Raw genomic sequence first — 13,572 nt, 5'->3', positions numbered from 1 at the left:
CTGCCTGTTGTAATAACTGAGCCTTCAGTTTTACCCCAAATTTACAGCTATTGGTGTTGTACAGTAACAAGGTCACGATAACACCTTTTACTCTCTGGTCCCATTTATTCTATTAAAATTAATACAACATGCCTTCAAAGAGGGATGGAAAAGATATAACTAATTAGAATGGAGGCTCTGATCTTACAAACATTTACACACATGCTTAACTTCTCACATTTGAATAGTTTAATTGGCTTCTGTTGGTGATGTATAGAAGGGATAGAATGCACATCCTTCTCCCAGGCTAGTTCTGCCGGGTGAATAGGAATACATAAAGCAGAAATAATGTGGTTTTGTCACTGAAGTTAGCAGATATGCCTCTGAATCTACAGAGAGAGCAGAAGAGGCCCATTGGTACTTTTCAGAATAAAATGGTACTTTAAGGAGTATATATTTTAAAAACAAGGCTTCCAGTTCATGTAATAATTGATTTTTACCAACAAACTTTAATCTTATTTCACATTCAGATTTTTTTTCCAAACAAGAAAAAATATTTTCATGCCAATTTTATGCCGCTCGTGATCTCTGTGTCTCTTATTCACAGCACACCATTCCCTGTCAATTTCATGTCAAAGATATCAATACTAATCGGAGGCACTAATATTGGGAATGGTGTGGGTGCATATTAAAGGTTGTTGAATGGCATCTAATTAAAAATGACAATAAATCCATTGTAATAGGTTCTCTGCAGTACAAGAAAAAATATTTTTAATATAATTTAATCAAATAGAAAAATTAGCTAAGATATTGTACTGTAAAAATCCCATCGCCACGTATGCCATGACTGTGGAGCCAGATGCCAAAAATATTTTTGGATCATATTGCCATTTATTTATTGACAGAAACACATATCGACAATTGTATTATAACTTCATGGATAATTAGAATGATCTAGAACAAATGATTTAATAAATGTTTCTTTTTTTTTTTCCAGAGCAGCGATTTTTTTTATGATATTTATTGCCAAAGGACTGGGATAGTAAGTAAAAGGCATTATATATCTACAGAATTATTTCCCCTTCAAAGTGTTACATAATTAAGTGATTGTTATTTTCCCAATAGCACTACCCTGTGGCAAATATTTTCTTGAGAATTGTTAGAGCATATTACAGAAAATGTATTTGTTTTAAAGCTGCCAAGTTGAATAAAAATATTGTCTTTATAAAACTGAATACAAGTTTTAAAAATAAAGCAACTTTCACAAACCTTTCACCAGCTTAGTAATCAATGATAGTCGTCTTTTCCACTGCTGAGTTACATTGGGAGTTCCATGTGTTAAATAAATGTTTGAAACTGAAAGAACATCCTTTGTGTCCCTTTAAAGCTACTATTTGATATGATGACATGTACGACAACTGTTGATCACTCCCGGCTGCTCTTGCTAAATATCTTTTGTTTACATTATTAAGGATGAAAAAGTGAAGAATGCACGTAAATTATTCTTAAATGATATAAATGACAATTCTCCAGTATTTGTACAAACCCACTACAGCGTTTCAATATCAGAGGTAGGAAATAATGTTTATGGTCACATATAGCAAGTGTTAAAGAAATCTTGATTTTTTTAATTACTGTTTTGGGGCCAGATCATATCTGGTCCTAATGCAGCTGCTCAGAGGAGTTAGATGGAGAAAGCACCCCACAAATTCTTGTGTAGCTTCCCCTAATCTTGGCGTGAGCCTGGAGAGGAGAGCAGGGGCTGCATGCACAATATTCCCTGTCTGAGCAGGTGGATGGGATGGGGAATGGGCAGAGCCCTTGACATGCTGATGAGTGGAGCTGAGTTAGCACATGTTGGGAGGAGTGATTTGTACCTACGAAGGGGGTGCTGCAGATTATTTCCTTCCGGGAGTAAGGAAGGAAGAGGGAAGAATTTGAGACTTAGACTGCTTATGTTCTTTGTTTCATCTAGGCAACTGAAGTAAATCGGACAGTAATAAAAGTGGAAGCTCAGGATAAAGATCTGACACCTGATTTCAGCATCATTAGTTACAGTCTTTTGGTAAGTGCCTTTCATTTCTCATAGATTCTGAACATCAAGCTATCTTTAATAATTCAAATACAGACCAGGTCCTGGACTGTGCTGTCACCATGCTGCACAGTATTGCAACTGAAAAGGTGCCAAAAGCCAGCATCAGAAGGATTACCATATATAATGCGATCATCCAGGGACAAAAAAGCCAGCAAAACAACTCCTACGCCAACCCTCACCCTGTGGTCAGTGTAGGAAGATGTGGGGTCTGACCAGGCAGGGCTGGCTTTAAGCCAATTCGGCTGAATTGGGCCCCGCGCCTAAGAGGGCCCCGCAGCTGTCCACTCCACCCCCAGCTCACTTCCCTCTCCTCCCCTCCCCTGAATGCTCCGCCCCCTGTTCCTCCCCCTCCCCTGCTTCCCACGAATCAGATGTTCGCGGGAAGTCCGAAAAGGGGCAGGCGGCGGCAGCAACAGGTAAGGGGGGGGGCGTGTGGAGGGCTCCTGGGAGGCGCGGCGCGGCCCAGTCCAGCCCTGGCCGACCGGCCCCGGCGGTTCTGGCTCCAGCCCGGCACAGGCCCCGGGACAGTGGCCCCAGTTCCGGCCGAGCACCCCCAGCACGGCCCCACGGCTCCAGCCCCGGCCGAGCACCCCCGGCCCCGAACACCTCTGGCTCAGGCCCCGGCGGCTCTGGCTCAGGCCCCGGCCCCGGTGGCTCTGGCTCAGGCCCCGGGGCGCCGGCCCCGGCCCCAGCCGAGCAGTGCTGGCTGAGCACCCCCGGCCTGGCTCGGGCCCCACGGCTCCGGCCCCGGCCGAGCACCCCCGGCCCGGCTCGGGCCCTGGGGCGCTGGCCCGAGCGGCCCTGGCCCGAGCCCCTCAGGCCCCGGCGGCTCTGGCTCGGGCCCCGGCGCGCCGTCTTGGCCCCGGGCCGAGCGACTCCGGCCTGGCCCCGGCCCCAGCGGCTCCGGCCCGGACCCAAACCCCGCGACCCCAGTCCGAGCGGGGCCCGATTCCTGGGGGCGGGGCTTGCCGCTGGCAAGCCCCGCCCCCAGGAATCGGGTCCCGCTCTTGCTAAGGCCGGCCCTGTGACCAGGGCTTTCCTATGCCCTGCTGATCAGCCTGTTGAGCGGGCACAAGTTACAGCAAGCTGAAGGCTGTTCTAATCTATGCCAGGGGACACAGCTGGCCCAGAATCTTAAAGCCATTTTTGCTATCCCACCCAGAGGTTTTTCCTCTCTGGGTACTGTTCTACACAGGGATTCTTTCAGTCAGCTGCTTTTACATGGTCCTCCACCTGCCCAATGGAACGAAATAATTCATAGTGAATAATTTATCAGAGAAATGTAGCCTCTATTTTTCTTAATCAGCTGCCCATGAGCAGCTTATGATTTTCTTTTATCTTTTCATTATCCAAAATTGTTTTCAGAATCATTGTTATGAAAAGTTCTTTGGGTCAGGGTCCTTAACTTGTGTAAATCATTATAGCTCAATCCAAGTCAATGGACCTATGACATTTACACCAGCTGAGGATCTGGCCCTTTGTATGGAGATGGTCTGTGAGCCGTGCTGTGCAATTGCTCAATATTAAAAATTCAAGTTATGTTGGTTTGTTTTGATTGGATACATAGGACACATTGTATTGTTCTTGTTCCTTGCTTGGATGAGTGTAACTCTTAGACTCAGGTTTCCAGTGTGAATACTGGCACTTTAAGAGCTACTGTCCATGGATATTTTGTAATATTCAGTTTTTCTGAAAGTATTTCCGCCACTAAACCCATTTTCTATAATATTTATGGAAAACTGCTGGAAAGTGGGCACAAGCATAGCTGAAGAAACTTGGGGGATTTTTTTTATTTAAGCAAATACTCTGCAAATGTTTTGAGGTATTCATTGAGTTCTAATTATCATGACCATTTTACAAACGAGGAAATTGAGACACTTGGTTAAGTTCTGCTTTAACCACTAGATTCATTGCCTCCCCGCGTAGTTAGTTGTTCTTTCACACTTCTTTGTCAGTCTTTTACTGCCAAACAGGGAACCTTATAGAGTCAAACTAATGTACCACAACATTATTATTCTGATTGCCAAGTTATGCAAACAACTTATTTTATTTAAGCAGGGAAATAAACTTAAAAAGGAGAACCCCTGACAAGTTAAAACGTGTGTCACATAGCGCTTTAAATACTGCACCCATTAATGCGGTGGAAATTAATGTGATTGAAAAGAGTACATTTCTCTTAGGCCTGGTCTACACTGCGAGTTTAGGTCGAATTTAGCAGCGTTAAATTGAATTAAGCCTGGACACGTCCACACGACGAAGCCCTTTTTTTCGACTTAAAGGGCACTTTAAACCAGTTTCTTTACTCCACCTCCGACGAGGGGATTAGCGCTAAAATCGGCCTTTGCGGGTCGGATTTGGGGTAGTGTGGACGGAATTCAATGTTATTGGCCTCCGGGAGCTATCCCACAGTGCTTCATTGTGACCGCTCTGGACAGCGCTCTGAACTCAGATGCACTGACCAGGTAGACAGGAAAAGCCTCGCGAACTTTTGAATTTCATTTCCTGTTTGCCCAGCGTAGAGAGCATAGATGACCACGCAGAGCTCATCAGCACAGGTAACCATGATGGAGTCTCAGGATCGCAAAAGAGCTCCAGCATGAACAGAACGGGAGGTACAAGATCTGCTCGCCATATGGGGAGACGAATCAGTGCTAGCTGAACTCCGTAGCAGTAAATGAAATGGAAAAATATTAGAAAAAGTCTCAAAGGCCATGAAGGACAGAGGCCATAACAGGGACGCACAGCAGTGCCACCTGAAAATTAAGGAGCTAAGGCAAGCCTACCACAAAGCCAGAGAGGCAAACGGTAGGTCCGGGCAGAGCCGCAAACATGCCGCTTCTATGCGGAGCTGCATGCCATGCTAGGGGGTGCAGCCACCATGTGCTTTGACTCCATCAATGGAGAATCACGCAACAGGGAAGTGGGTTCGGGGTATGAGGAAGATGATGATGACGACAATGAAGATAGCTCACAGCAAGGAAGCGGAGAAACCGGTTTCCCCAACATCAGGATATGTTTATCACCCTGGACCTGGAACCAGTAACCCCCGAAATCACCCAAGGCGTGCTCCCAAACCCTGAGGGCACACAAGGGACCTCTGGTGAGTGTACCTTTGTAAATATTACACATGGTTTAAAAGCAAGCGTGTTTAATGATTAATGATTAATTTTCCCTGGCAATCGCGACCAGTATAGCTACTGGAAAAGTCTGTTAACCCGTATGGGGATGGAGCTGAAATCCTCCAGGGACATCTCCAGAAAGCTCTCCTTCATGTACTCCCAAAGCCTTTGCAAAAGGTTTCTGGGGAGGGCTGCCTTATCCCGTCCGCCATGGTAGGACACTTTACCACACCAGGCCAGTAGCACGTAGTCTGGAATCATTGCATAACAAAGCATGGCAGCGTATGGTCCCGGTGTTTGCTGGCATGCAGACAACATCCATTCCTTATCTCCCTTTGTTATCCTCAGGAGAGTGATATCATTCACGGCCACCTGGTTGAAATGGGGTGATTTTATTAAGGAGACATTCAGAGGTGCCCATTTCTGCTCGGCTGAACAGAAATGTTCGCCGCTGTTAGCCACGCAGGGGTGGGGAGGGGTGAAGTGATCAGCCCAAAGAATTAGGTGTGGGGGGGTAGTTGGATTCGTGCTTCATGTTAACCTGGAAACTGCAGCCCCTCCTGTTACATTGCAAACCCATTTTAAATGGCCAACCCAACGGGTGCTTGGTATGGGAAATGAGGGCGCTACTCTTTGAAAACATTCCCACATGTTAAGAAGGTTAAAAAAGCCAAAAGACTGTGGCTTACCATGGCTGCCTGCAATCCAAAATCTGTTGCCTGGCACTGCGTGAGTGATCTCTCACACCAAACCGGCAGGCCCTCAATATAAGAGGCAAAATGCAACCTTGTAACGAAAGCACATGTGCTGTGTAATGTGAACAGCAAAATTTAACGTGAAAGAGTGTACCCATTGTTCTCTAAAATGTGTCTTTTTTAACCACCTCTCCCTTCTCCTCCACCAGCTGCAAATGTTTCTCCTTCACAGAGGATAGTGAAGATTAGAAAGAGAAAATGGCGGACTCGGGATGATATGTTCTCGGAGTTCCAGATGTCCTCCCATGCTGACAGAGCACAGCAGAATGCATGGAGGCAGTCAATGTCAGAGTGCAAAAAAGCACAATATGAACGAAAGGAGAGGTGGCGGGCTGACTCACGGGCTGAAGAGAGCAAGTGGCAGGCTGAAGAGGATAGGTGGCGTCAGCTTGCTGACAGAAGGCAAGAGTCGATGCTCCGGCTGCTGGGGCATCAAACTGATAAGCTCCAGCTTATGGCTGAGCTGCAGGAAAGGCAGCAGGAGCAGAGACCGCCACTACAGCCCCTGTGTAACCAACAGCCCTCCTCCCCAAGTTACATAGCCTCCTCACCCAGACGCCCAAGAACGCGGTGGGGGGCCTCCGGCCACCCAGTCACTCCATCCCAGATGATTGCCTGAGCATCAGAAGGCTGGCCTTCAATAAGTGTTAAAGTTTTAAAGTTTTAAACTGCAGTGTGTCCTTTTCATTCCCTCCTCCCCCACCCCTCCCGGGCTACCTTGGCAGTTATCCCCCTAGTTGTGTGATGAATTAATAAAGAATGCATGAATGTGAAGTAACAATGACTTTATTGCCTCTGCAAGCGGTACTCGAATGGGGGAGGGGAGGGTGGTTAGTTTACAGGGAACTAGAGTGAACCGGGGGGGCGGGGGGAGAGTTCATCAAGGAGAAACAAACAGAAGTTTCACACCGTAGCCTGGCCAGTCACAAAACTGATTTTCAAAGCTTCTCTGATGCGCACCGCGCCCCTGCTGTACTCTTCTAACCGCCCTGGCATCTGGCTGCGCGTAATCAACAGCCAGGCAATTTGCCTCAACCTCCCACCCCACCATAAATGTCTCCCCCTTACTCTCACAGATATTGTGGAGTGCACAGCAAGCAGCAATAACAATTGGAATATTGGCTTCGCTGAGGTCTATCCGAGTCAGTAAACTGCGCCAGCGCGCTTTTAAACATCCAAATGCACATTCCACCACCATTTGGCACTTGCTCAGCCTATAGTTGAACAGGTCCTGACTCCTGTCCAGGCTGCCTGTGTATGGCTTCATTAGCCATGGCATTAAGGGGTAGGCTGGGTCCCCAAGGATAACAATAGGCATTTCAACATCCCCAATGGTTATTTTCTGGTCCGGGAAGAAAGTCCCTTCCTCCAGCTTTTGAAACAGACCAGAGTTCCTGAAGACGCGAGCATCATGTACCTTTCCCGGCCATCCCACGTTGATGTTAGTGAAACGTCCCTTGTGATCCACCAGGGCTTGCAGCAGCATTGAAAAGTACCCCTTGCGGTTTATGTACTCAGTGGCTTGGTGCTCTGGTGACAAGCTAGGAATATGGGTTCCGTCTATCGCCCCACCACAGTTTGGGAGTCCCATTGCAGCAAAGCCATCCACTATGACCTGCACATTTCCCAGAGTCACTACCCTTGATATCAGCAGGTCTTTGATTGTGTTGGCTACTTGGATCACAGCAGCCCCCACAGTAGATTTGCCCACTCCAAATTGATTCCCGACTGACCGGTAGCTCTCTGGCATTGCAAGCTTCCACAGGGCTATCGCCACTCGCTTCTCAACTGTGAGGGCTGCTCTCATCCTGGTATTCTGGTGCTTCAGGGCAGGCGAAAGCAAGTCACAAAGTTCCATGAAAGTGCCCTTACGCATGCGAAAGTTTCGTCGCCACTGGGAATCGTCCCACACCTGCAACACGATGCGGTCCCACCAGTCTGTGCTTGTTTCCCGGGCCCAGAATCGGCATTCCACGGCATGAACCTGCCCCAGTAACACCATGATTTGCACATTGCTGGGGCCTCTACTTTGTGAGAGGTCTATGTCCATGTCAATTTCCTCATCACTCTCGTCACCGCCCTGCAATCGCTGCAATCGCCTCCTCGCCTGGTTTTGCTTTGGCATATTCTGGCTCTGCATATACTCCAGGACAATGCGCGTGGTGTTCATAGTGCTCATAATTGCCGCGGTGATCTGAGCGGGCTCCATGATCCCAGTGCTATGGCGTCTAGGCTGAAAAAAGGCGCAAAACTATTGTCTGACGGAGGGAGGGAGGGGCGAGTGACGACATGGCTTACAGGTACAGGGAATTAAAATCAACAAAGGTGGCTGTGCATCAGGGAGAAACACAAACAACTGTCACACAGAATGGCCCCCCCAAAGATGGAACTCAAAACCCTGAGTTTAGCAGGCCGTTGATTTCACGGAGGGAGGGGGAAGCAAATGAATACAGAACAAATCTGGTCCATCTATTTTTTACATCTTAAGCTGGCAGCAGACAGTGCAGCATGACTGATAGCCATCGGCATCTTCTGGGTGCTTGGCAGAAGATACTGTACTACGACTGCTAGCCATCATCATCAAGACGGTTCAATAGGACTGCCGGCAGGACTGACTCTCCAGGAGACAAAACATGTCTGCCCAGGTGCCTCTGATTGAACTCACTGAGGAATATGACGATGACGGATGTCAATCGTAATACACCATCTACTGCCAAAAGGCAAGGAGCTGCTGCTGTATAGCAATGCAGTACCACATCTGCCGGCACCCAGATGACATATGGTGACGGTAAGCTGAGCTGAGCTGAGCGGGCTCCATGCTTGCTGGGTTATGTTGTCTGCACAGGTAACCCAGGTAAAAAGGCGTGAATCAATTGTCTGCCGTTGCTCTGACGGAAGGGGAGGGGCCTGACAACATGTACCCAGAACCCCCCACGACACTGTTTTTGCATCATCAGGCATTGGGATCTCAACCCAGAATTCCAATGGGCAGCTACCCACAGTGCAACGCTCCGGAAGTCGACGCTAGCCTCGGTACTGTGGACGCGGTCCGCCGACTTAATGCACTTAGAGCATTTTATTTGGGGACACACACAATCGACTGTATAAAACCAATTTCTATAAAACCAGCTTCTATAAATTCAACCTAATTTCATAGTGTAGACATACCCTTAGTCACAGTAATGTACACAGCTTCTAAGAAGTAAAGCTTTAGAGATTCCGTGACTGTGATTGAAATAATCTGCTCTTTTACCATATAATATTTAAGGATTTTCAGAAAGTTTCTATGAATTGGCAGTGTATTTTAGACCTTTGACACATAAGGCCAGATCCTTAGCTTGTGTAAATTGAAGTCAGGGGGCTACAGCTGTGGAGCTGGCCTTTGAGGTCTGAACTGTTTAATTTAATTGATTTCAATACTTACAAGTAGAAAAGGCTAAGAAGGAGCCACTTCACAGCTGCCTCCCCATCATCGAAATTCCAAAGAAGCTCTGAGTTTTGTCTGGTCTGTTTTCCTTTGGTGATGCAGTTGAGGAAACATTATGTGATGCCTTGTGCATTGTAATTTTCCGAGAGAGAGAGTTACTAATCAGTTATGTAGATATGACATTTTTAATGCCAATGTTGATCTAATAACAGTATTGTAAAGCATGAAATCTTCTCTCATTTCCATCATGTTACATAGCACTTTTTGTCATAAATTAGTTTGAGATCATGAAACTATGGCATGTTGGTTACAGAGACATGAAGGGAGACTAGTGATCTTCCCTTGCAGATGTGATGTAAGCTAAGTAGGTGACTGCCTTCTACAGCAGACACTGACAGAGCTCAGTAAAGAAGGGAACAGAATAGCTCCAAGACCATGGCTACCACTCACCTATCGGTCAGTCCAAAAGCTCTATTCTCCAGATGTGGAGATTCTCTCCACCTAGGTCTGTCCTGCACAAAGGCCCCTTGTTTCTGTTCAGCTGTATGCAGCAGTAGCAGCAGCTGGTACACCTAATTCCCATAATGCTTTGTACTGGCTGCCTCTGAAGCACTGCTGCACTGGGGCTATAGTTTAGGATCCTGCTCCTACTATAGCCAATAGCAGATTTTCCACTTACTCCAGTGGGTTCAGATCAGGCCCTAAATGCCCCCATTACACAGGACTGAACAGAAAGACAGACACTGTTCTGCAAGATAGGGGAAGTGTTCTGTTTCTGTGGGGCAAGGAATTTTGAGTGGCTCTGCCAGTTCTATAAATAGTGGGCCAGAAAGACACATTGTTTCACCTATTCTGTTTTGCCTTCTGTTAGCTGTGCAATACAAGGATGTGCCAACAGGAAAGATGGACTCTGTTAGGGGGAAACTAGTATTTTACAGTATGATGGGGTGGGGTTTGCTCATTCCCTGATGATGGAAGACATCCAATAAGGAAAGTGGTGAAAGAAAAAAGCATGCATTTTTTCTAACAATTGTACAAATCCATGTGAACCATATAACTAATTCATTTAATAGGGTCCGAACTCTGATTACTTTCACATAAAGGAAGGGGATGGGAACATCACGCTGAAAAAAGTTTTGGATTACAACAAGATCAACAGTTTCAATCTAACGGTACAAGCAAAGGTACGCCACATTAAAACACGTCCAGTACGTAACTGTGTCTCAGATTCACAGGTTTGCTAATTCCCACTAGATTTTCTAGATCTCAGTTAGATCTAGACCTGACAAATACCTATCTGATAGGAAGAGATACAATGCTAATACTTTGTATGACTCCAGCACTTCCATTTGAAGAGCTCACAGCCCTTTACAGACATAACTGTATTGAGTCTTACAGCATCCCTGGGAGATAAATATTAATATCAGTATTTTCCAGAGAAGGAAGCTCAGGTACAGAGGGCAGATCATTGAATCCCTTACACTGGTGAGGAGCTATTCACACGAGTAGTTCCATTGTCTTCACCAGTGTGAATGAGGTCTTCGCAATGCAGCCCAGAGAGATTAATATGAGTGAGTTGCCCAATTTCACACAGCAAGTTTTTGGCAAAGCCAGGAATAACACCAGAACTCTTGACTCCCAGTTGTGTATTTTAACCACTAGACAATGATTCCTCTAAAGTCCTGTAGGTTTCTATAAATTCTTTGAGGCCACCCTCCTGAGCAGAGGTCTTAGATGTTCTGAAAGAGATCGCTCCACTGAACGTCCATTCACACAATACCATACATTTCTTTCTGTGTTGTGTTTGTGGATGTATACCTGACATCCATCTATTATGTCTACAGTATGTTTTTGCTGCCCATAATTCCTTCATATAGTCACTTAACCACTCTATACGATCTCCTTTATTCTTTCTGACTGTGCCATCATCCACTGACATCTGGCATTCTTGCCAATGTGTCTATTATTATTTATTTTATATTACCATAATGCTTAGGAGCCCCTGTCGTGGACTGTGACCCCATTGTGCTAGGACACAGAGTAGGAGATGGTCCCTGCCCCAAACAGCTTACAATCTAAATAGACAAGACAGACACAGGGTAGGTAAGAGGGCAGAACACACAGCGTGAACAATGAGAGGGTAGCAAATGGCATGCTAGTGCCACAGTTGTTTGGAGGTGGAGGGTATTTAGGACAAGCTAAATGGAAGGAGAGGGGACGTTGAAGGGAAGGGGGTGAGTGGACAAGGAAGGGGAGAATAGGGTAAAAAGAGTAACACTGAGATGAACAGACTGTGAAGGCAGGGGAGGGGGTGAGTTGGAGTGAACAGCCAATCAGCAAAGGACAAAGGAAGTCCAGTCAAAACTGTTAGAAAGTTCTCAATGTCCAAAGGACCCCGCTTTGGCTGCTTCTGCCTGTACTGGCTGGAGTCTTTGGCTGGCTCCTCTTTGCAACTTTCTTTCAAGTCCACATGGTGGGGAGGAAAGACATCACCTGTGTCCCAGTGCCCCCATAAAGTGGCGGGGTCTCTCTGGATTCAGGGCAAGGGTGGCCCTGGCTGGGCCTAATTTTCCCCACTACCTCCCAGTGGAGTAGTCCCTCCCTTGGCTGTTTCTGCCCCTATGGACTGGAGTGTAGGAACGTTTGTGTATTTACTTAAATTTTATGCTCTTTGAGGCAAGAACCATCTTTTTGTTATGTGTGTTTGCAGTGCCTAGCACAATGGAGCCTCTAGGTACCACTATTATAAAAATAATACATAATAATATGTATTCAAGAGAATTATCTGGATTCTTAGAAATGACAAACTCAGATAAGATCAAACTACTTGAGCAAAGATACAAATACTGTAAAGCACATCACTATATTCTGTCACATCCTCCACTGGAATTATCCATATGGAAGGTGAATGATTCTGGTCCCATTGATATAATGTTCCTTGTTTTCTTTTTCCTTTTGGCATATAGGAAAAACTTGGAGTCAACAATGGCACAGCATCGTTGCTAATTCATGTATGGGATTATGATACAATGAACCCCTATTTCAATCAATCAATGTACAAAGCAACAATCCTAGAAAACAAGGTAGCAGCTTTTTACTGCATACTACTAATGTAAAATGGTTTATTTCCATTACTTTCACATTCATGTACAGTAAGCCATGCATATATCCAGTGTAATAGCTTATACATATCTATTACTCTGAGAAAGTTCACCTTTTCATTGTCCAAGATGATGATGATTTTACAACCACTGTATTGTTTTTCTTTTTTTAAACGCATTGCTGCTTTTATTAGGGCTATAACCGAGGCTCCCTATAACATTGATTGTCTTCAAGGAAATGAGTAATACTGCTATTGTCTGTATTCTTAATGTGCGCTTCATCACTGAGTACTCTGATGTAGTCCGATGTTCCTTAAAAGGGCACAATACTGTTCATAAAATGCTTAGTTCATAATTTTCCACTGTGAAAACTGGAAGAGAGTCATAATATTGTCAAGGTTCCAGTGGTGACTACGTATGATTTATGGTCACATTCAAAACTTGTTTCCATGATGAAAATTACAATTTATTAATTAATATTAGAAATCAATCATGTATATTTTTAAAAGTCTTCAGTGATGTACTGTTGCAAATCACTTTTTCCAGACTGGCATTCTGCCTACTCTCCCAGAGAAGATTGTTGCTAAAGATGGAGACATAGGTATAAATGAAAAAGTATCGTACAGCATCCAACATGGTAAGAGTCTTTATTCTCTGGTGGACACATACATTCAGGCAGTTGCCTATTATGCTAAGACCGGTGAAGATGATGATAATGAAGTGCAGTGAAGAGGCAGGTTATAGCTTTCTCCACATACACATCGATATTTAAAATGCTGATTTGTAAGCAAAAATAACATACTTCTCAGCCACGTGTGGGGTGCAATTTTCAAAAGCATATATATGATTTAAGAGCCTAAGTTCTGTTGAAAATGGAACTTAGGGACAGATTTTAAAAGGTATCTACCTACCTAAAGATGCAGATAGACACCTAGTGGGATTTTCAAAAGCACCACAAGGCATTACTCTGCTCAGCGTTGTAAGGCCTAAGTGACTTAGACAGATAAGTCCCATTTTCAAAACTAATTTAAGTACTTAGGAGACCAAACCCTATTGAAAGTCAGTGGGATTTATGTTCCTAAATAGAACAGGTTGG

At 45.3% G+C, this 13,572-nt stretch overlaps 1 protein-coding gene across 1 annotated transcript in view; it reads left to right on the top strand.

The window, feature by feature from the left end:
* Positions 1–13,572, top strand: part of LOC117874256 (protocadherin Fat 4-like) — an 84,797-nt gene that overhangs the window by 16,720 nt on the left and 54,505 nt on the right. Inside the window, exons 4-9 of the mRNA XM_034764181.1 lie at positions 977–1,021; positions 1,452–1,550; positions 1,955–2,044; positions 10,449–10,559; positions 12,342–12,458; positions 13,023–13,113. Of these exons, the coding sequence (XP_034620072.1) occupies positions 977–1,021; positions 1,452–1,550; positions 1,955–2,044; positions 10,449–10,559; positions 12,342–12,458; positions 13,023–13,113 (553 nt within the window). The remainder of the gene's footprint in view (positions 1–976; positions 1,022–1,451; positions 1,551–1,954; positions 2,045–10,448; positions 10,560–12,341; positions 12,459–13,022; positions 13,114–13,572) is intronic.

The sequence above is a fragment of the Trachemys scripta genome, chromosome 3 (assembly GCF_013100865.1).
Source record: "Trachemys scripta elegans isolate TJP31775 chromosome 3, CAS_Tse_1.0, whole genome shotgun sequence".
Lineage (NCBI taxonomy): Eukaryota > Metazoa > Chordata > Testudines > Emydidae > Trachemys > Trachemys scripta.
The sequence above is the reverse complement of the archived record's forward strand: the minus strand, read 5'-3'. Positions and strand labels throughout refer to the sequence as shown.